The 22,540-nt window shown below is 47.6% G+C and overlaps 1 protein-coding gene across 2 annotated transcripts in view; it reads right to left on the reverse strand.

Annotated features, from left to right (window-relative positions):
* FBXW11 (F-box and WD repeat domain containing 11) overlaps positions 1 to 22,540 on the reverse strand; it is a 609,511-nt gene that overhangs the window by 347,205 nt on the left and 239,766 nt on the right. For both annotated transcript variants that reach the window (XM_086931441.1, XM_086931440.1), the window contains one exon: positions 7,357 to 7,494. In XM_086931441.1, the coding sequence (XP_086787567.1) occupies positions 7,357 to 7,494 (138 nt within the window). The remainder of the gene's footprint in view (positions 1 to 7,356; positions 7,495 to 22,540) is intronic.

The raw sequence follows: 22,540 nt of genomic DNA on the forward strand, positions 1-22,540 counted from the left end.
GATCGTGAATCTGAGATACTTCCTGTGGGAAGGATGCAGGGGGATATGAAAATAGGCATCTTTCAGATCCAGCGTAGCCAGGAAGTCCCCCTGTTGAAGCAGGGGAAGCACCTGCTGCAACGTGAGCATATGGAAGTGCTCCGAGAGGATGTACCAGTTCAGGGGCCTGAGGTCCAGGATCGGCCTGAGGGATCCGTCCTTCTTGGGAATCAGAAAATACAGGGAGTAAACCCCTGTTCCCCGCTCTTGCAATGGAACGAGCTCTATCGCCCCTTTTTGCAGCATGACTAGAACTTCTTGCTGCAACAAGGTCAAGTGCTCGCCTGACATAGGACGGCTCCTTGGGGGTATGTCCGGTGGAATGGACGTAAGCTCTAGACAGTACCCGTACTGGATAATAGACCTCACCCACCTGTCCGTGGTGATGGACTTCCACGCCGGCAGGAACTGCTGGAGTCTCCCCCCGACCGGTGTTGCATGGTCGGGGGGCAGTGACAAGACGTCACTGTTTGTTGGTGGTGGTGGACCTGGAGCTATTGGTTCCACGTCCCCTGCCCTTGACATTATTGCCTCTGTAACCACCTCGACCCTTGTTGTTATACGAGGCTTGGGTGTTACTTTTGTAATATTGGGTTGACTGGGACGCCTGTCCCCTTGAGGTGCCTCTGGAGTTTGAGCGGCGAAAGGAACCACTCCGAAACTGCTGACTTTGTAGAGCCCCCATAGACTTGGCAGTTTCCGTATCTTTTTTCATTTTCTCCAGTGTGGCATCCACCTCAGGGCCAAACAGGTGGTCAGGATTCACTGTTTGATTGAGGATCGTAGTCTGGATGTCGGGTTTGAACCCCGAAATTCTAAGCCAGGCATGGCGTCGAAGCAGCACACTGGTATTGATAGCCCTGGAGGCTGTGTCTGCCACATCCAGTGCACATTTGATGGATGCATTCGTAATGAGTTTACCCTCCTGAATGAGCATCTCTCCCGCCTCCTTGTATTGGTCAGGCAAGTGTTGCAGTATGGCCTCTAATGTGTCATAATGGGCCCTATCATAACGTGCAAGTAATGCTTGGGTGTTAGATATTCTCCAGATATTAGCTGCCTGTGCAGCAATTCGTTTGCCTGAGGCCTCAAAGATCTTGGACTCTTTGTCTGGGGGAGGAGCGTCACCAGTAGTTTGAGAGTTCGCCCTCTTCCGAGCGTTGGAAACAACCAAGGAGTCCAATGGCAAGTGTCCCTTGATATATGTAGGATCCGTGGGCGCTGCCTTATATTTCCTGTCGATGCGAGGGTTGACCACACGCGCTCGGGTGGGCTCCTTGAAAACCTCCGTTGCATGTTTCAGCACCCCCTTAAGCATCGGTAGTGTTTTGACAGACTTTTCGGCTACCGAGAAGGTGTCGAACAAGAAGTCCACATCCACGGGGTCCGAGTGCAGCTCGACGTCGTGGTTAGCAGCAGCTCTCTCTATCAGAGCATTGAAGGCCGCCGAGTCCTCAGACGGGGACGTCTTGGCCGCGAAAAGTTGAGTGTCCTGAGCCGACTGCGGGTCCTCCGTGTCGCCTCCGGCGGACCACGGTACGTGCTCCTCCTCCGGATCCGAGTACGCCGGATAGTTGTACTCGTCACCTTCCTCGTCCGCATCGGCTGCAGCGGAATGCGTCGGCGAGTGTCCTAGGGTTTGCGGGGACACAGGTTCCACCAAAGCCGGAGAGTCCTCGGAGTCCCTTTTGTTTTTGAGAGGAATCTTAAAGGGTTCCAACGTCGGCTCCGTCGTGATCTTCCGCTTGAGGAGCGACAGTTTTCCGGTGTTGGCGTCGATTATTACCGCACGACGTTCCTCTTCCGCAAGCGGCTGGAGACGCAGCTTCGACACCGCCAAGGCAGCCTTCGGCGTCAACACCTCCCTCGAGGGTCCGCCCTGTTTCGGTGCGAAGGCCTTCGGCGCCGACTTGGGCGGCAGGGTGAAACGGATAGGCGTTTGCTCCCTCGCAGGCTTAGGCGTCAGCTTAGGCACACTGGTGTCCTGTGCGGGAACCACGCAGGCCTTACGAATCCGCTGCAAGGATTCCGCTACCTTCTTTGTCCAGGCCGGAGAGGGCTGGGCCGGTTCGAGCGACCCCTCATCATCGAGAGCCTGTTCGCCGGCAGGCACCGTCTTCGGGGCCGACGCCCCCTGCCTATGCGCGTCGTCGCCCTGACGCTTCTTCGAAGCAGTCTTCGGGTCCGCGACCCCTTTCGGCGCCGACGCAGCCGCGTCGGAGGACTTCGCCTTCGGCGCCGACCCCGAGGGCTTGGGGTCGGCCATTTTGGCGTGGCTCTTCAAGTCGGCCATTTTGGTTTTCTTGGAAGTTGACACCTCCAGAACCTTCTTCACCTGCGCCACTTTCACTTTCGGTTTCGCATCCGAGGATGCGTGACCAGTTGGCTTCACTTTCGTTTTCTTCGACGTAAGTGATGGTTCATAAGTGTCCGTGACCGGGCCCGGAGGCGGGGACGCAGGACTCATAGTTAGATCTTGGGTAAGGCCCGAAGGCGATCCCTCGACCTGGGTCGTATGAAGGGGAACAACCCCTGAGTCAGGTTGGGGATGCTCTTCCTCCGAGCTATCTCCCATCGTGGTAAAAGCCTGATCGTCGTCCCCTACCTCGTCGGTGACTTCGTCAAAGTTCTCCTCACCCGCGTCGTAGGCCTCTCCCTCGGATGCGGGATTAGAGTCCGAACCTTGCACGTCGTCTTCTCCCTCGACATTCTTGGAAAATGTCGTCAGGCGGGGGCGCCGTGGTCAATAACCTAGCCTGGAGCCTATTGGCCCGACGAATCTTTAAAGTCTTCTTGCTCCTGAATTTCGAACACGCCATGCAGGTGTCCTCGCGGTGATCCGGCGACAAGCAGGTATTGCACACCGGGTGCACGTCGAGGTGCGAGTATTTAGAGTGACACAACGGGCACTTCTTAAACGGAGTTCGCTCCATAGCAAGAGTGTAGTACAGGCCCGACCGCGCCGAAAGCAAGTGGAAGGGCAGCAAGAGATCGGAGCTGAGAGTCAGAAAGAAACCCGTACGCAACTATACCGACGCCCAGCCTAAAGACCTTTTGGTCTCGAGTAGAAGTTGAACAACTATCGGTTCCGACAGAGGGAACCGAAACACATCCGAACCCAATGGCGGAAAAAAACAATCTGGGGATGGAGGCGATGCCCATGCGCACTGTAGTCCAGGGGAGGAGCCACCTATCTCGTGATACTTCGAAGACTCTTCCAGGACAACAATGTGCAATCATCCGGACCCAACACTAGGTGGCGATCTATGCACAGATATGAACTCAGCAGCCCACATGCCTCGAACCATCGCATCCCACTCACCATCCTCAAGCAATAGCCAGATGTCATCGGCGTGTTTGGGCATGGACCGGCAGTTTAAGAGACCCATTTTCAAGCTGCAACAGCTTGAGTCAGGCCGGTCGGCAGATATGTAAGAGGAGCTGGAGCCAGAGAGAGTAACCCAGCTCAGCGGGAAACCGCACAGCGAGCAGACCTGCAGACTCTGATCAGCAGCTGGATCCAATAGGGCTTTGCAAGGCAGCTTCGAATTTAAAGCAACCAGCTCCTCTTTGGACCAGACAATCCTGGCTGTGTCTGAGAACAAACCATCAGCGTAGCAGGCCGCGGTCGGGCGCAGACGGGCTTGCCTTTGGCGCGCCTTTGGCGCGCCATCGGCGCGCCCGCTGCGCACGTCCGCTGCGCGGCCGTGGACACATTCCAATATATAAGAAAGTGCCCCGGAAGTAAACCAACAAGGGGGAGGAGTCGCGTCCCTCCGTTCAAGCGGCACAGATAGCCGTGACGGACCGGGGACCGACCGGGGAAGTGCAAAATAGGCAAAGTGCAAGGTGCAATAAACAGTTTTAATGCCACCAGTTCACCCACACACTAATTAAAAAAATCGATCTTGATTTTCAAAGCACAGAATGTACAAATGCTAAAAAACGAGTTGTGGTACTTTTAAATAGCCACACACATTAGCTAAAAGCCTCCTTTACGCAATGCTCTCCTCCAGCGCCTGTCTCACGCTGCTCTCACCAGCGAGGCTGTTGAATTCTGGCGCTTTTGAAGTCTGCAGGGGGAGGAGTCGCGTCCCTCCGTTCTAGCCTTTGGTATGTTTGAGTGTTCAGTATCATTCGTTGCGGCCAACCCTGGGTTCCGAACACCCCCAGTAGAAGCCACAACATGTGCAGCAGGAGCATTAACCGCTACCACCCCTTTAGCCGTTCCAGGTGCAATAGGTGAGCCCTGTGGGGATATAGGAGTCGCCCGGGCAACAGATTCCCCCCCTGGTCCGTCCTCCCTCATTCTAGAATGTAACTTAATGAGAGATTTTATGGAAAAAAAGTTGTCCAGGGTCACTTGCTCAAACCTATCCAACCGCTCTACTAGCCCTTTAAAACTCTCTACGACCGGGATCAAATATGATTTCAACATTTTCTCTAGTTGGGCAATCAAGGGGGTTTCATGGGTTGGGAGTTCGGCAGAATCTCTAGTCAGATCAACACATGGCTTCTATGCTATAGCACCGGAAGGCTCTCCCCCCCATGGCCCCCTGGGGGCAACTTTCACCCAACCCTGCGCCCTTATGGATCACACCCACCCTGGTACCAAGTCTCCTATGTTTCTTGTAGGGTTTGGAATGGCAACCTTTGCGCGGGCTGACAGTTCTTTTCCTTTTAATATGAACAGGTCTATTTGCTACCAGTGGTACCAACACTGTTGGAGGGGGGGAATCCCCATGACTAGAAGAAATGTTGTGAGGGAGCTTAGGGACGGAGGTCTCACTGGACAGTAAATCCGAAGCATTATCATCGGTAAGTGGGGCTATGTCTACCATACTCTCCAGCCTATCCAAACTGACCCTTAAAGCAGCAACCCATGGATGATCTAACAGGGGAGAAGCATTCACCACGGGGTCGGTTGCGTGTGCTGCAGAGGGAACTAATGCCAAGGAACCCAGTGACTACCGCCTATTTGGAAGATGTTCTCGAGAAAGACGCCGCTCTGTCATGGCGATTTCCTTCTCTGTAACTGTGACAACTCGGGAGATAAACTGGTCCATTGTGCCAGTAACACAACCAGGGCCTCCCCCCCCCCTCTCAAACTCTTCCCTGAGCGAGTAGACATTTGTATAAATAGCCAGTAGAAAGTAAGCAAATACACTGGGCCCAGCGAAACAACTTCCCAGTTAAAAAACAATCAACAGTAAACAGGAGTTGGATAACTGTCCGTGCTACCGTAGCCAAATTTTCAGGAGGGTGGCCCAGCCCGGCCCCCAGACGGCCCCCAGACGGCCCCCAGACGGCCCCCAGACGGCCCCCAGACGGACCGGGCTTTGCCCGCGCGCGTCCCGCGTGGAGGCCACTTGAAGAAATAGTCACCAATATCGAAGGGGCGGGAAGAGGACCAGCTGTGGCCGATCAGGGCCTCTCAGCAGGCTGGTCCTCGCAGTCCCGCCTCAGCCTACACATAGATGGAGTCAAGGGTCAAGTTCCAGCGCCTCTCCGTGTGTCCTGTAAAGCAACTCTCCCCGCAGGCTTAGGCACGAGCGACACCCGCGGAGCGGGGGCCGCAAGATGTGGGCGATTAAGGGAGCAACAAGCTCCAGTGAGAAAAAGTATCCCGCTGATGCAGGTCCCAAGAGTAGGTTTTAAACAAACAGGGAGGGGGCGGGAAGAGGACCAGCTGTGGCCGATCAGGGCCTCTCAGCAGGCTGGTCCTCGCAGTCCCGCCTCAGCCTACACATAGATGGAGTCAAGGGTCAAGTTCCAGCGCCTCTCAGTGTGTCCTGTAAAGCAACTCTCCCCGCAGGCTTAGGCACGAGCGGCTCCCGCGGAGCGGGGGGGCGAGATGTGGGCGATTAAGGCAGCAACAAGCTCCGGTGAGAAAAAGTATCCCCAATTTAAGGAGAGCAGCAGAGGTCTTGAAACTTACAACAATGACAAAGACGGAAAGATTCCTCTGAAGTCATTAGAGTTGTAGGTAAATGTAGGCCTGTATCTAGTCCACTGGCGTCCTATAGGTAAAAAAAGATTGTGTCCCGAGTTGAGACTGACCCACACACCGGGTTGAGTGGCACAGTGTGTCAAGGATGAATCCACAAGAGGTAAACCAACCAGAGAAGTCTTCAAATTCTTAGAGCCCGAAGGCGCACCAGAGGAATATCCTGCTCATGGTCTCCTTGAATTTGAAGAGTTTTGTGGCAGTGCCAATGGCCTGGGGAAGCTGGGGAGCATCAGGAAAAGTGACAGTCTGCCCCAAGAACGGAGAGCGGGTTCGCTATTTGGAGTCCAGAGACTCCTCACAGTGGGAGCGGCAAGATGAATGTGACCTATGATTCGACTTTGTTTCTCTTAGACTTTCGCAATGAGAAGGATTTAGAAGATGAACAGTCCTGAGATCAGCCTCTGAGCGAGAGAGCTTCTGTTCCCTGGTAAACAGCTTTTGGGTTTATCCTTGCACACAAGTATCATGACTTAAAATAGAGTCTGAAGTGCCAGCACTAGAGAGACACCTTGTGGGGGTCGATCGCTGACATTTTTATGTGGCCTGAAACTGGATGATTACGGATGGGACATCCTTCCACACTAGAAAAAACTTTCCTGAAAGTATTGACCAACCTGGCGAAATTTGAGGGAATGAGGTCCATATCCATGTCGGATGGCATGAAAATAAAGGAACTGCCATCAGCACATTGGTGGATATATAGGAGCCAGACATCAATTCTGGGGCACGAAGGACCAGACACTGAGCCGCATGACACTACACACTGAAGTGCAAGGTAACTGCTGAGAAAATTCTCCAGATCCAGGCTGGCCCCTGCGATATTCATAAGGTAAAGATCTGCAGTTAAAACTATCAATCAGAACAACAAAAATTAAAAACATAAGATTGTATGCAAGATCGAATTAGTATGTTTTTTGGCCCAGCAACTGATGTCTCAAGACCAATAATCTGTGGGAGGCTCTTGGCAGATCACCAATCTATTTACCGGCAAACAGCAGTCTACTATTTGATTTAAAATGGTCTAAATTAGTCATTTTAAAATAAAAATACCTAATAAATGAAAAATTCTAAACACTTACAACACTGAAAATTGATGTTTTCTTCTGTAAGTTCAGTAACCGGAATGACTACAGCGAGTTTAGTAACATAATAAAACAGTGCATTTCCGATATTAAGGCGAACAGATTTTTGCACATTCTATTAATTGAGCTTGGCTTATAGAGGAGTTATAGAGAAGGCAAATAATTTTGTAGTACACCAGCATAAATCGTACATTTTACTTAAATAGATAATAGGTGTGTCCTTACCTTTATGGAGTTATCCCTTAATCCACTGATAATTTTCTCATCGTCATACTGTAAACAGTAGACACCTTTACTGTTCTCAGAACGGCACTGGATTCGCTGCAGGTTATGCCTCCCACATCTCCAGTTTGATTCTATAGTCTAACAAGAAAACCAGGACACTGCTTTGGAAGGCACAATCCAATATTATAGACAATAATATTAAAGTAAACACACAGAGAAAGTATTCTGTTAAACAACTGTTCTGTAGCAGGATTGGTTATCTTCTAAATACAGCACTCAATGGGCCCATCAACTCTAGCAAATGTTAGACCTATGGTGAACATTACATTTGTGTGCGATCTATTATACAAGCAAGTCATTCAAAGTCTTCCAGGAACCAAATGTAGGCCAAAGAAAAACATACATCCTGTGTTATGCTTTAAGGACTAACTCTTCAGACCTAAATAAAGACACCTTCCAAAATCTTTGGACATTTTCATATTTCAGCAGATTTATTACCATCTCATAGGAGCGGATTAGACATTATCAGACAGTTCTTGGCCCTCTAACCTAGGCAAAGGAAAACACATCAAAGCACCTAACCAAGCATCAACGTGTATTCCACAGCCTAAATCATCTCTTGAAACTACAGGAATCTTTGGCATTATGCAAATATGTTTGTTTTTTTAATGGTAAAAGTCGGGAGGTGGTAAGGCCAACGCAAAGCCAAATTCCATCATGAAATCATACGAATGTGCCGATTAAGATGAAGCAACATGACAGAACTTGGCAAAGGAAGAGAAGGATGTGAATTGTGATAACTAAGTTTCACAAGAACTCCTCCCAACTCATGGGTAAATCCTTAAGTAGAGAGGCAAGCCAGTGATGTGTGCAACAAGACTGGCCCGGGGAAAGGAGAAAGAAGGGCACAAGTGGCAGCACAACCAATGGAAGCAAGGCTTCAGAGAAGTGCAAGAACATAGGAGACCATTGGGAGAGGAGATATAATCCCAGGGTTGGACAGTGGTACCTATTTTAGACATATGGTGGGGGAGCTGCGTTTGTCAGACACAAAAATGAGGCTGCATTAGCTGCTACAGGGAGAGAAGACTTAACATGTAAGGGAAGGGTGAAACAGATTAACTAATGAGATGGTTGGCCAGAGACAAAACCAGGAGAGCAGAAAGCCAGGCCATCAACGCACACATTAAAAATTAGTCAGGCATGAGGAGACTGTGAAAGGCACTTGTACAAAAGGGACAGCCATCATGTCCAGCACAAGAACCCATTAACTTCTAAACGTACTCCCCCTGGCTCCAGCAAATTAAACTTCAGAAGTCAGCAGATTTAAAAAATATATCTGCATATTTGATCAGCTTGCAGTAGCACTGAGTGCGTAGCACATCATAAAAGGCCAAAAGGAAATCTGAGGCACTTGCAGTCCAGGAAATCAGACTAAAGCTCAAAGAATGATAAAAGCAGAGCACTCTGAGATCCACCAGAAGTGTCAAGCATATCCTGTAAAATTGTATCAGAGGTTGCCTTGGATTAGGTCATCAACAAGACTCAAGCATTTTACTGAAAACTAAAATGCTGATCTAGAATGAACCTAAATGGAACAGATATCTTCAAAGTTTGAAAGAGTGTCTAAGTGGAGGGGTTGAAAATGGATGTGCTAGATTAACACGTGAAAGGACTTTGCTTGTACATAAAGTGTATAAAAGAGTAAAGGACATTATCGGAATGATGAAGTGTGCTCATAGAAGAGCAATCTGATTACCATGGTTTTGCCTAGATAAAAAGGAAAAAAAATCATGACAGTTGTTAAACCTGGCTTTAATATTTAAATGACCAGACTTCTTTTTCTCTGAATCCACAGATGGTTGGTGAGCCATGGGTTATTGCGCAAGTAGCTCAATTGAGGACCCAATGTAAAAGAACAAAAAGTGATAATTTTTCTGGACTTTATGCAGCAGGTGCAAAAAAGAAGGCAGTACCTGGAAGGTGTAACAAGCACCTATTTAATACACAATCAATTATAGCCTCAAGAATGCAATTGCAGCTTAAAGACTGTAAGGGAGTAATAGAACATAAACTGGTATCTTGGGAACAAGAAAACACATAAGAAGAAAGTTGTCACAAAGAGGAAACTTTAGGTTGCAATTGGGGCACAACTTGAAAAATGTGCCAAGCTACAAAATGGTGTTCAGGTGTTTAAGAGGCACCACGTCCACAATAAAATATTCCTCAACTACGTTGGAACCCCCCTGGAGAACAGAGTGCGAAGGTTTGGGCAAGGTGGGGATAGCCTATATTCCAGCTAATCCTCTGACATTTGTTTGGCATATTGATTGTGTGTTCACCTTTTCTTCAGATTTTGCTCTAGCACTTCTTGCAAGAGCCCTCAAAGCAGCTTTGAAACAAGAGGAAGAAAATAATCTAAAATGAAGGTCAGAAGGTTAAGGGGCATTGTGGGTTTACTGTCGACACCATGAAAGTCATACTGACTCCACCCAACAGGAAAAGGTTTGTAAATGAAAATCTAGTGACCAAGATGGTGGAGTAACGCACAGCATGTGAATCTATCAAGCATTTACACCGCAAAGCTAAATGTTGTTCCACTATAGCAGTTAACAGGTTGCTGACCAAACGGGGTCCATCAGTGTCTCATCTACCACCTGTAGAGTGAGGGCACCAGAGTGGAAGCAGCCCTGGGTAGACCTCATCTAGTGCGATTAACCATGAAAATGTGCAAGCGATTGATAAAGACACTAAAAGCCGCAAAGCAGACTGGTTTAGACAGGGTCAACTACTGGTTTCAGGAAATCTAGTTCTATCTCAATTGAAGGATAAGGACTTTGCATCCTTTGCCAACATAGTCTCTGGTATAAAGTTGCTAAAGGATCCACAGCAGATCTGCAACTTTTATTTTGTCCATCTACGAACAAGGCCGGATTCTTGTCCCAGAAGCCTTCCTAATGGCAAAGAAACTAATAGTGTTCCTGCACTTAGGGGTAGAGAGAGCCTCTTTAGTGGTACGGACCACTTGTCTAAACAGTAAATATCTAGTCATCTGGCTCAATTTTCTAAATAGGACATCACTAGTTTCATGTATCAAGCATATTTCCGACTAGAGTGAAAGTACGCATTCAGACAACTGGAAAATCTGAAAGTGTTCTGTATGCAGGCTGGCTCACGCCCGCAACAAACCCAATGGGAAATAGTATTATCAGCACAAATGCCAGGCCTTAATGCAACAACATTTTCCTTCCACAGAGTTCGGCAGCGAAATTATAGCATTATAAAACAGGGACTGTGAGAGCTAAGGACAATCTATTCACACTGAAATAGTGGGTTAAAAAAGGGAACTATAGTATTGCATGCAACTGATGGAGATAAAAGGGAATGAGGATGTTCACAGAGGAGATTCATATTTCATGTGCTTTAGATAGCAACAACCGGCATGACATCCTTAGGCAAATACACGAATTAAATTAGTTTCTGTGTTATGCAAAACACCATTATGGCAACCAAGTTACTGAAACAGAACAGGTCACAGGGTACTCGAAACATTTTAAGCATAGTGAGCTTACACCACTACTGAAAGTCCCTAACATGTTTGTTCAGTGGGCATTGTTGCTTCCAAATTTGACATTTTATCTGACAGAATCCTCTTTTAGCCCACTACTGTAACATGGGCCAATAAGTAGCTTGTGGACACAATTGAGGTAACCTGGTTTGATTCGGGTGGCATGAGAGGAATAATAAATACCATCAAGTGTGCTGTAATCACATCATGAGGTTGGATGTAGGAGGTTCTCTCACTCTAATTTGATTAGTACCTTTTGGTCAGTGCTTTACACTTCAGGAGTGCCTCTGCCTCCTATTCTGTGAAAACAACTGACAAGGAAAGAAAATGTGTCACGTTCTTGTTTCAGGCTTTTATGGTTGGTTGTCTCAAAGATCAAGATTGTTTAAGAGTCACAGCATCACTATTCGACCAGGCTAACCATAACACCTACTTTTTATAATAACTTGGCCTCAGATTCAAACACAGCTGGATGTAGCTTATTGCCTAAAATATCTTTCAAGGTATTGCAACAACTTCTTGGGTGTGAACCACAACAGGTGTGGAAGGACAATCAAATCTTAAAATTAAATGTTGCGTTAAGCAACTGGATGAATCCCTGTGAATATTTAATAGCTTAACAAATGTACGCGGATTCCGATCTAGCTGTGATTCATATTTCTATTATAAATTTTCATGGCCGGTAAGCTGGTTTTATCTGATGCAATTTTGGATTGTAGATCCAGCAGCTCCATCTGTCAAGCAATCCAGTTGGAAGGTGTTCTTAACGATCAAATTGCTCCTATCATCATCTACTGTTGTCAGAGTATACTTCCCAATAGCAACATGGCCGATTTCTATTGAACTAGGAGTGTTTCTTAACAGATGTCCAAAGTTTACTGTTATGCATGTTGGTCAGGTGGTACCCTTTTAAAAAATAACCTGCTACTATTATTCACTGCACTACTGAGATAGTTCCACCATCAGTAAAAAAGGATTCCACTACTTTCTCACTACTGCGTAAAAAAACCCCAAAAAAGTGTTAAACGGCCCAGGTGCTATGCACTTTTTGAAGGCTTTGTGGGGTTCCCTGCACCAGCACTTTTTTTAGGTCTCACGTGGCATGGCAGCGCATATGCTGCTCGCCTCCAGAGATTTATTGTTAACAAGGACTTTCGGATGAGGGCTTTAAACCCCACCCTTCATTTCCATTGGTTGGCATCACTATTTATGCTAAACGGTGGCCTGCCGTTGGAAATGAGGGTTTTCCGTAGACGCCCTTTCGCCTCAGATCCGGACTCGGTGGCCTGCCCTGCGTCTGTCGCAAAGCACTTTCTTATCTTTACGGGCCATGTGTTAAACACATGGCCCCATAAAGACAAGAGATCCCCAAGCTGCAGGATGGCCCTCCTTTCACTTTCAGGACCGCGCTTGTTCTAATAGCTGCACCGGGCACCCTGAGTTGTGTTCTTTAAATATGGTGGCTGCACTTTGCTTTGTTCACGCTGCCATTGATAGGGAGCGGAATGTCCTTAAATGTGTCGGCTGCCAGGCCCAGGTCATTATAAAAAGAGTAAAATGCTTGCGTTCAAACTTCAAAGCACCATTTCTCATCGAACCCAAAGACTTGCTTCAGCTTTCCGCTCTCACCCACTAGCATCAGCCTCCCCTCCTGCGCTCCTCCTCATCCAACCTCATTTGCTCCAGAGTCTGTTTTTAAGTGTTATTTTTTTTTTCACCGTTTTCAATATTGCCAGAATTTTTGTTTACACTGGTTACTTTGATTAGCTTGCTTCAGAAACAAATGCGCTCCGCTGACGTCTTTTTTATCACACTCTGCATTCACAATTTTTTTTTGTTAGAAACAGTGATTACTTTGTCTAATCTCCTAAACAAACGTGCTACGTTACAGCATTTTTTTCTTTTTGACACACGGCGTTCACGTTCCATTTTTATTTACAATGGCGAGTACAGATGCCGAGACCTCGTTGCCACTCTTCGTGAACGAGAGAAGGGAAAGGATGTGGCCTAATGACTAGAGTGGCGGACATTGAAGCCAGGGACCCAGCCTTGAGTGTGGCCGGAGGCTCAAACATCCTGTGTTTCTGGGCAAATCACAATCTCCCACCGCCTAAAAATGAACGCGTCCATTTATAATGCAACTATTGCTCATGTAAAGCGCTGATACCCTAAGGTCGAGTTCGCGCTATATAAAACTGCAAAAAGAGACTTGCTGCAGCTTTCCATTCTAACACGCTAGCATCAGCCTCCCATTCGGCGCTTTGACTCCTCCCGCCTCATTTGATCCACAGTCCGCTTTCACGTAATGTTTTCCTTTCTCAGTTTTCTATATAGTCTCGACCAGGAAGCTATTGGAGCCCATTAAAAAATAGCACTAACATTGCACAAGGGCAAGTTCATTTTGCTTTAAGCAGAGGGAGATTACGTGACTTGCCCACAATCCCACATTGGTTGTACTGGGTTTTTTGGGAGGCGGCACAGTGTCTGCCTGCTGGCCAGACAGACTGCTTCATCTCCAGCCACTTTTCTTCAGTCGGCACTCGAAGCAGCCGGCTGTTCTTGGAACATAGCACAGGCTGCCCCTGTGCACCGTCTGGCACTGCACTCCTTGCAGAAGACATGTGTTGCAAGCTGCCGGTGCGTCTTGCTTTATTAGGAGGTATCATAAAATGAGTGATACTGATGACTGGAAAAGAGATTCCGAAAATGAACAAGTATTTTTGGAGGTATGAAGTTGTCTTTGTCTGTATGATACTTTTTTAATTAGCTTTCGTCCAGGAGGGATGTTTTTTGGAAACCTATCTTCTGCAACAAAAATGGGCCTGGTAAGTTCTAACTTACACTGCCAGCATAAGTCATGTCCGAAAAGTCCCACATGAAGAGTTATAGCCCCATCATTAACTAAAACAGCTAACTGACTGGTGTGGGTGCTCCTTGTGATACTGCGCAGTCTCCTTAGTAGACTATAGCTTAAAAGAACACAATGCCGGCCTACCCCACATAAAGACATGCACAGGAGACATTCAATAGAAAGCATCACAAACCTAACCTGCCACAAAGTGCACAGCTCACGCCCAAGGGCACAGTCTGATTTCAGGGCAGTCTCAGTGGTCTGTAGTGATTTGTGACTGTGAAATATAGAGCTTCCTCTTCAAACATTAGCTTTTGGCACACAGCTGACAAATATCAGATGTGGCTCTAGGACCTCGAAATCTTCGTACAGTGAATCGAAGCTTAAGCTCTAGGTGGGCTGGGACCTACCTGCTATGTGCAGTGGAAAAGAAACAAACATTTGTAAGGCAATAGGTCTCGCATTTATGAGAGTTTGAGCTATTGACATTGTACATGACAATGCCTTTTATTTATCTGTTTTAAATACCTACAAGCAGTGCGTAAACACGCACTTTGTTCTTCTAGTCCTTGCTTACGAGAAGCAAGGCTGGGAGTAACTGCGCCTCCTTTACTGACTGACTTGCTTCTTGTAAGCAAGGACTACAAGGACAAAGTGCTTGCAGGTTTTCAAAACACAAATAAAAGGCAGTGTAATTTACAACGCAAATGCGAGATCTATTGCATTGCAATTGTTTGTTTTTATAATGTTAACACTGAATAAACATCAGTGTCATCATTTTAGTTATGATGCCTTTTTATCTGTCGTTGACTGTATGGGCTTTTTTGCACCTGCACTGTGTCTTACTATGCTAGTTATTCAAGACGGTTTGTACAATGTATGTGTCAATAACTAATGGTTTTAACTAATCACACAATAAACAATATATTATTGTAACTGATTCATCTTCAGCTGTGTAATTAAACCGCGTCCCTGGTTCAAGCATGAGCCACAATGTTTAGAGCATAACAAAGAAGTTTAGGCCCTGGGTAACTACGTTGCTACATTTTTTTGATGGATGGGAAGCATTGCCTGTGGTCCTGTTAAAATGGTTCCCCTTACAATTCTCATCTCTGATAAAGGTGCAAGACTGATAAAGGTGCAAGACTGATAAAGCACAAGTTACTTACCTTTGGTAACAATATATCTGTAAGAAACATTAGTTAGTGTTAGATTCCTTACCTTAGAATATCCCCAGGCGACTGGATCCGGAAAGTTTTCATCAGCACTAACTCTACGTGTCGGTAGGCGTCGTACTGTGGCTCCAAGTCAGTCGTCGGCATCGAAGTGTTCCCCGGAATAACGTCGCTGGAGTACTTGGATGCCGCCCTGACGTCAGTTCTTTACATAACTTTCTGCGCCAGGAATGCATAGCCATGCAAGAAACCTACACTGTGCCATGAAACAAGGGCCATGACAGGGAAAGTCCTTAACCCTAGATATCGGTTCGCAGAACGGGGAGGATGGGTGGGGCGGTAAGAAATCTAACACTAACCAATGTTTCTTACAGATATATCGTTACCAAAGGTAAGTAACTTGTGCATCTGAAAGAAACAGGTTAGTGTTAGATTCCTTACCTTAAAATAGATACCCCAGTAATACAAACCCCGGTGGTGGGTCTGCGAACCAAAATCACACCAGAAAGTCCTGGAGAACAGAACGGCCAAAAAAGCCGTCTCTCTGGACATGGATGTCCAGGCAGTAATGGTTGGCAAACGTATGCAGCGAGGCCCACGTAGCTGCCTGACAAATGTCCTGCAAAGGCAGTAGTAGCCGCTGTGGCACGAGTGGAAAGGGCACGCAGCCCCACAGGAGGTTCCTTTTTAGCCACGGAATAACAGATCTTGATGCACAAAACGACCCAGAGAGAGATGGTCTGCTTGTGCACCGCCCACCCCTTCTTAGCACCCACGTAGCCGACAAAGAGTTGGTCGTCCCCCCGGAACTGTTGTGTGCAGTTCAGGTAAAAAGAGAGCGCACGTTTTGGGTGGAGCCTCTCTTACTCTTTGGAAGGATGCGGAAAGAAGGTGGGCAAGGTAATGGTCTGGCCGATGTGAAAGGCAGTAACCACCTTGGGTAGAAAAGAAGGACGGGTCCTCAGAACAACTTTGTCCAGATGGACAGAGAGGAAAGGAGGCTTAGAAGAAAGAGCCTGGAGCTCACTCACTCTCCAGGCAGAGGTGATGGCAACCAGGAAGGAATATGCTACTTACCAGTATGCATCAGTTCTTGGCATGTAGGGCTGCTGACATTCATATCTGTGCATAGATCGCCGCCTAGTGTTTGGTCCGGATGATTGCACATTGTTGTCCTGGAAGAGTCTTCGAAGTATCACGTAATTGGTGGCTTTTCCCCCGGACTACAGTGCGCATGGGCATCCTCTCCATCCTCAGATTGTTTTTCGCCATTGTGGCAGGGATGGAGTATGATACAGGCAGTGATGTCCATGCTATAGAATAATTCTGAGTGCTACAGCTGCGACAGGCACCGGGGAGGAGGGAGGGCGATATGAATGTCAGCAGCCCTACATGCCAAGAACAGATGCATACTGGTAAGTAGCATATTCCGTCGAGGCATGTGGGCTGCTGAATTCATATCTGTGCATAGAATGTATAGCAGTCTCCCCCCTTAGCGGTGGTTGCCGTGCCAGCTGCAGCAGCCTGAAAAAGAGTCTTGAGTACAGCCTGTCCTACAGCTGCTTGCTGTTTGGAGTGTACATCTACGCAGAAGTGTTTGATAAATGTATGTATGGTAGTCCATGTGGCTGCTCTACATATGTCTTCTAGAGGAATGTTTCCCAGGAAAGCCATGGATGCCCCTAACTTGCATGTGGAATGCGCTCTTGGGGTAACTGTTAATGTGTGTTTAGCTTTCTGATAACAAATCTGTATGCACTTAACAATCCATCTGGCTATACCTGATTTTGAAATGGGGTTGCCTTTGTGCTGTGGTGAAAAGGCAACAAACAGTTGCTCAGTTTTTCTGAAAGGTTTTGTCCTGTCCATATAGTACAGGAGAGCTCTTTAAACGTCCAGGGTATGGAGAGCTCTTTCTGCAACTGAATCTGGATTTGGGAAGAACACTGGCAGTTCGATAGTCTGATTGATGTGAAACTGGGATACCACCTTTGGCATAAATTTAGGGTTTGTACGTAGCACTACCCTATTTGCATGAATTTGTATGAATGGCTCCTGAATAGTTAGGGCTTGTAGCTCACTAACTCTTCTAAGTGATGTAATCGCCACTAAGAAAGCCACTTTCCACGTTAGGAATTGTATCTCACACGAGTGTAGACTTTCAAAAGGTGGTCCCATCAGTCTGGTTAGAACCACGTTCAGGTTCCAGACGGGTGAAGGTGGGTGTCTTGGAGGAATCACTCATTTGAGTCCCTCCATAAAAGCTTTAATAGCAGGTACTCTGAAGAGTGAAAGGTGTTGCCTTTTCTGAAGATAAGCTGTCACCGCAGCTAAATTTATACGTATGGAACTGTAGGCTAGACTGCATCTATGTAAATGTAACAGGTAACATACGATGTTCTGAGTAGAAGCATCTAGCGGATTTATGTCATTATTGGTACAATAAATGACAAATCGTTTCCACTTCGCCGCATAGCATGCTCTGGTTCTAGGTCTTCTTGCATCTTTGATAATATTCATACAGTCAGGAGGCAAGTTCAGGTAACCAAACTCTGACTTCAGGAGCCAGATCGCAAGGTTCAACTGTTGCGGATCTGGGTGCTGAATGTCTCCATGGCTCTGCGTTAAAAGACTGGGTGTTAATCGCAGCCTTTGATGAGGCACCATGGAAAATTCTAGGAACGTGGTGTACCATGGTTGCCTCGCCCACGTTGGAGCAACTAGGATGAGTGTCATGGAGTGTTGTCGCAGTTTGCGTGCCACTAGTGGTATGAGCAGGGCTGGGGGAAAAGTGTACGCAAACCTGCCTGACCAGTTCATCCATATCGCATTGCCCTGAGACTGCAGATGTGGAAACCTGGCGGCGAAGCTTTGTCATTTTGCGTTTTCCCTTGTGGCGAACAGGTCTATCTCTGGGTGACCCCACTGCTGGAAGTACGGTTGTAGCACTGAGGGATGTATCTCCCACTCGTGCATCTGGTGTCTGTTTCTGCTGAGCAGATCCGCCATCTGGTTGTCCCTGCCTGGGAGGTGTTCCGCCATGAGGAATATGTTCCTCTGAATGGCCCACTTCCACATGCTTTGCGCTAGATGTGACAACTGTGGAGAGTGTGTCCCTCCCTGCTTCTGTATGTAGGACATGGCAGTCATGTTGTCCGTCCGGATCAACACGACTTTGTTGCACAAATGTACCTTGAACGCCTTCATCGCCGTGAAGATTGCCATCAGTTCTAGCAGGTTGATGTGCATCTTCTTTTGCTGTGTCGTCCATAGTCCCTGCACTGTGTAATGGAGGACATGGGCTCCGCAGCCCAGGAGAGATGCGTCCGTCGTCAGCACTATTTGTGGTACCGGCTCTTGGAACGGTCGTCCCCTGTAAAGGTTTTCTGGGTTCCACATATGCAGAGAGTTTTATGGGCGACCGGTCACCAACACTAGGTCTTTTAATTGTCCTTGAGCCTGGTTCCACTGCCGTGCTAAGCACTCCTGAAGCGGACGCATGGGTAGTCTCGCGTGAGGGACTATGAAGATGCAGGAGGCCATCATGCCTATCAACTGCATAAACACCCGTGCTGGGAGCGAGTGTTGGGGTCTTAGTCTCTGAATCAGTAATTGAATACTGTTGATTCTTGCTGAGTTTAGCTGTGCCTTTCCTACCAGAGTGTCTATCGTCGCTCCTAGGTACTGTTGTACGTGAGCGGGTTGGAGATGAGACTTTGCGTAGTTTAATGAGAATCCGAGGCTGTGCAGGAGGTGAATAGTGCGAGATATGTGGTTGGCACATTGCTGGACTGACTTTGCTTGGATGAGCCAGTCGTCCAGATAGGGGTAGACGTGGACATGGTTTCTCCTCAGGTGCGGCCCCACTGTCGCTAGGCACTTGGTAAACACCCTGGGGGCTGTTGTCACCCCGAAAGGTAGTACCTTGAACTGGTAGTGCCGATTTTGAATGGTAAACCTGAGATACTTCCTGTGTGCAGGATGTATTGGTATGTGGAAGTACGCGTCTTTTAGGTCTAGTGTTGCTAGGAAGTCTCACTGAGTGAGCAATGGCAGAACCTGTTGTAGGGTGAGCATGTGAAAATGTTCTGATAAGATGTATTTGTTTAGGGGCCTGAGATCCAGTATTGGCCTGAGAGACCCATCCTTTTTGGGGATTAAGAAGTACAGCGAATATATACCCCTGAACCCTGTTCCTGTATGGGGACGAGTTCTATGGCCCTTTTTTGCAGCATGCTGACAACTTCTTGCTGCAATAAGTCTATGTGCTCTGCGGACATAGGACGGTGTCTTGGGGGTATGTTGGGTGGAGTGGAAGTTAGCTCTAGACAATAGCCGTACTGAATAAGTTGTCTCACCCACCTGTCTGTGGTAATGCTCTCCCAGACTGGCAGGAACTGTTGTAATCGCCCCCAACCGGTGGCATTGACAAGGCGTCACTGTTTAGTATTGGCGGAGGATCTGGTGTTATTCCCTCGTTCTCTGCCTTTGCTGCTGTTGTCACGGTATCCACCTCTATTATTTTTATTATAGGTGGTCTGCGTGCTCCCTTTATTGTATGAAATCTGTTGTGCTGCCTGGCCTCGTGTAGCTCCTCTGTTACTGGAGCGACGAAAGGAACCTCCTCTGAACTGTTGGGACTGCAAGGCATCCATAGACTTGGCTGTCTGTCTTTTTTAATCTTTTCTAAGATTGTGTCCACATGAGGACCAAATAAAAAAAAATCAGGGTTCACAGGCTGATTTAGTAATGTGGTTTGAATCTCAGGTTTAAACCCAGAGATGCGCAACCAAGCATGTCTCCTGAGCATGACACTTGTGTTGATGGACCTGGCTGCGGTGTCTGCTGGTCTAGCGCACATTTAATGTATGCGTTGGATACGAGTTTCCCCTCCTGGATTATTATCTCTGCTCCCTCCTTGTAGGCCTCAGGCAAATGTTGTAGCAGTTGCTCTAGAGTGTCATAATGCGCCCTATCGTATCTGGCTAATAGGGCCTGTGTATTAGAAATTCTCCAGATATTAGCTGCTTGAGCAGCCACCCTTTTCCCAGAAGCTTCTAATACTTTAGATTCTTTGTCTGGAGGAGGAGCATCACCCGTAGTTTGTGAAAGAGTCTAATGGCAGCTGTCCTTAATATATGTAAGGTCCACAGGCGCCGGTCTGTATTTTCTTTTAATTCTTAGGTTAATAACCCTTGCTCTAGTTGTTTCTTTGAAAATGTCCCCTGTGTGTTTAAGGACACCTTTTAGCATTGGCAAAGTTTTAACAGATCTCTGAAGTGGAGAAAGTGTCAAACAGGAAGTCCTCTTCAACTGGGTCAGCATGCATGTCCACATCATGATTTTGTGCTGCCCTTTCAATTAACGATTTAGAAAAGGGGGTGGTGATGAACAGAGTGTCTGAATTAAGCAGACCACTCTTACCCAGTCCAAAGATCAGGGCTCGATCCATGACCGTTATTTAGCTCCCTGCACCATCCCAGCTCAGAACCTGGCTATATGCAAATCAATCTGTCCCTGGCCCAGTGCATCATGGGAACAGGGCAAACCAAACTACCAAGCCAATTCTTCACCAGAAAGGAGACAAGCTTCTGGGGACCGGTTTGGCATTTCAGCCGTCGTCGGCCGGGCTTGCTTGTTTCCTTCCCAGTGAAAGAATTGGCTTGGTAGTTTGGTTTGCCCTGTTCCCATGATGCACTGGGACAGGGACAGACTAATTTGCATGTAGCCAGGTTCTGAGCTGGGATGGTGCAGTGAGCTAAAAACAGTGATGGATCAAGCCCTGATCTGTTGACTGGGTAGGAGTATTCTGCTTAATTCAGAAACTCTGTCCATCACCACCCCCTTTTCTGAATCTTTTTGTCCACCATAAGCGTGGAAGAGTATACTCAGATGTGAGTCCCTTGCTCATTGCACCATCAGAATTCAAGCAAGCCGGGCCGATGACGGCTGTAATGCCAGAAACAGGTCCCCGGAAGCTTGTTTCCTTCCCAGTGAAAGAATTGGCTTGGTAGTTTGGTTTGCCCTGTTCCCATGATGCACTGGGACAGGGATAGACTAATTTGCATGTAGCCAGGTTCTGAGCTGGGATGGTGCAGTGAGCTAAAAAAACGGTGATGGATCAAGCCCTGATCTGTTGACTGGGTAGGGGTATTCTGCTTAATTCAGAAACTCTGTCCATCACCACCTCCTTTTCTGAGCCCTTTCAATTAAAGCGTTGAAAGCAGCTGTATCTTCTGTTGGTGACGTTTTAACAGGATAAGAGGGAGTATCAGGAACAGTCTGTGACTCCCCTGGTCAGCAGGGTCTGTCCAGGCTTGAGTCTGGTCATCCTGATCCGTGTCAGCAGGGTAATTATATTGTTCATCGTCATACCCCATATCCTCAGTAGTGGGTGTGGGTGAGTATGCAGAAGTCTCCTGGCCATGGTACCTCACAGTCTCAAAAAGGACAGGTGATGTTGCAGAATCCCTTTTCTTCTTGAGTGGAATTTTGTATGATTCCAGAGGATTTTCCAACCTGATCTTCCTTTGATAAATAGTAAGTTACCAGATTCGGAGTCGATATGTAGCTTCGACTGGTCATCACATAAGGGCTCTTGATACATAACGTCCTCTTCTAGAGGATGACTCCTTTTTCCCACTGACACCTGTCTGGGTGTTTTGACCCAAGGTTTTGGATCGAGCGCCTTGGGGAGTGCAGTCGGGGGCAATCCGAATTTTAGCGGTGGCATAGTGTCTTTAGACAGACTGACCTTCTTCGGGGCCGGCGTCGATGTAGGCCCGACCGACTTTGCCTTTTCGCCAATAAGTTTTTGGCCCTGCGCGCTCTTCTGCCTCGACTCGACGTGGTCCTTCGAGGCGCCTTTGGATTTTGACTCGAGGCCTTTGACTAGCTGTGGCCTGTAGACTTAATGCTACGGATCGAGAACCTTCAGAGACTGGAGTCCCTTGTTTGTGTCGCTGTCAGTCGACATCGACTTCTTCGGTTCGACGTGCTTGGTTTTAATGGTGGACTTCAGTGCACCGATCTTCGGTTCGACATTCTTTACTTTAGACCCTGCAGGGTCGTCGACACCTTTTTTCTTCGTCGATTCCGATGGGTTTGAGCTTTTCGACCCGAAGACTGTTTGCAGCAGTTTCGGTTTCCTTTTTGATTCAACAGCTTTCGGTTTTGTTTTGAGTAGTTGAACCGATGGCTCATGTAATATATTCTTAGCCGGGCCTTGACGCGGGGCTATAGAATGTTCAAGATCTTGGCTAAGGCCTTCTGGCGATGTCTCGACCTGAGCCCTTGGAAGTCTTTGAGTGCCTGTTTCGGGCCCCGTACCCAATGTTGGGCCTGGTTCATCCTCGAGTCGTCATCAACGGCTCCGATGGGGGATAAGTCGTCCCTTACCTCGACGACGTTTTCATCTTTGACATTGTCTTAGTCGTCTTCATAATAGTTGGAGTCATGCTCCGAACCGGGATCCTACTGCTGTTCTGGATCCTCGGTCTCGACGACCTCCTCGTCCTCTTCGCCGAAGATATTCACCGGGTCGGGCGCTGGCTTCGACATAGTTTGCCTCGCCGCGCGTCGGAGTCTAAG

Source organism: Lissotriton vulgaris, chromosome 7 (genome assembly GCF_964263255.1).
Source record: "Lissotriton vulgaris chromosome 7, aLisVul1.2, whole genome shotgun sequence".
NCBI lineage: Eukaryota > Metazoa > Chordata > Amphibia > Caudata > Salamandridae > Lissotriton > Lissotriton vulgaris.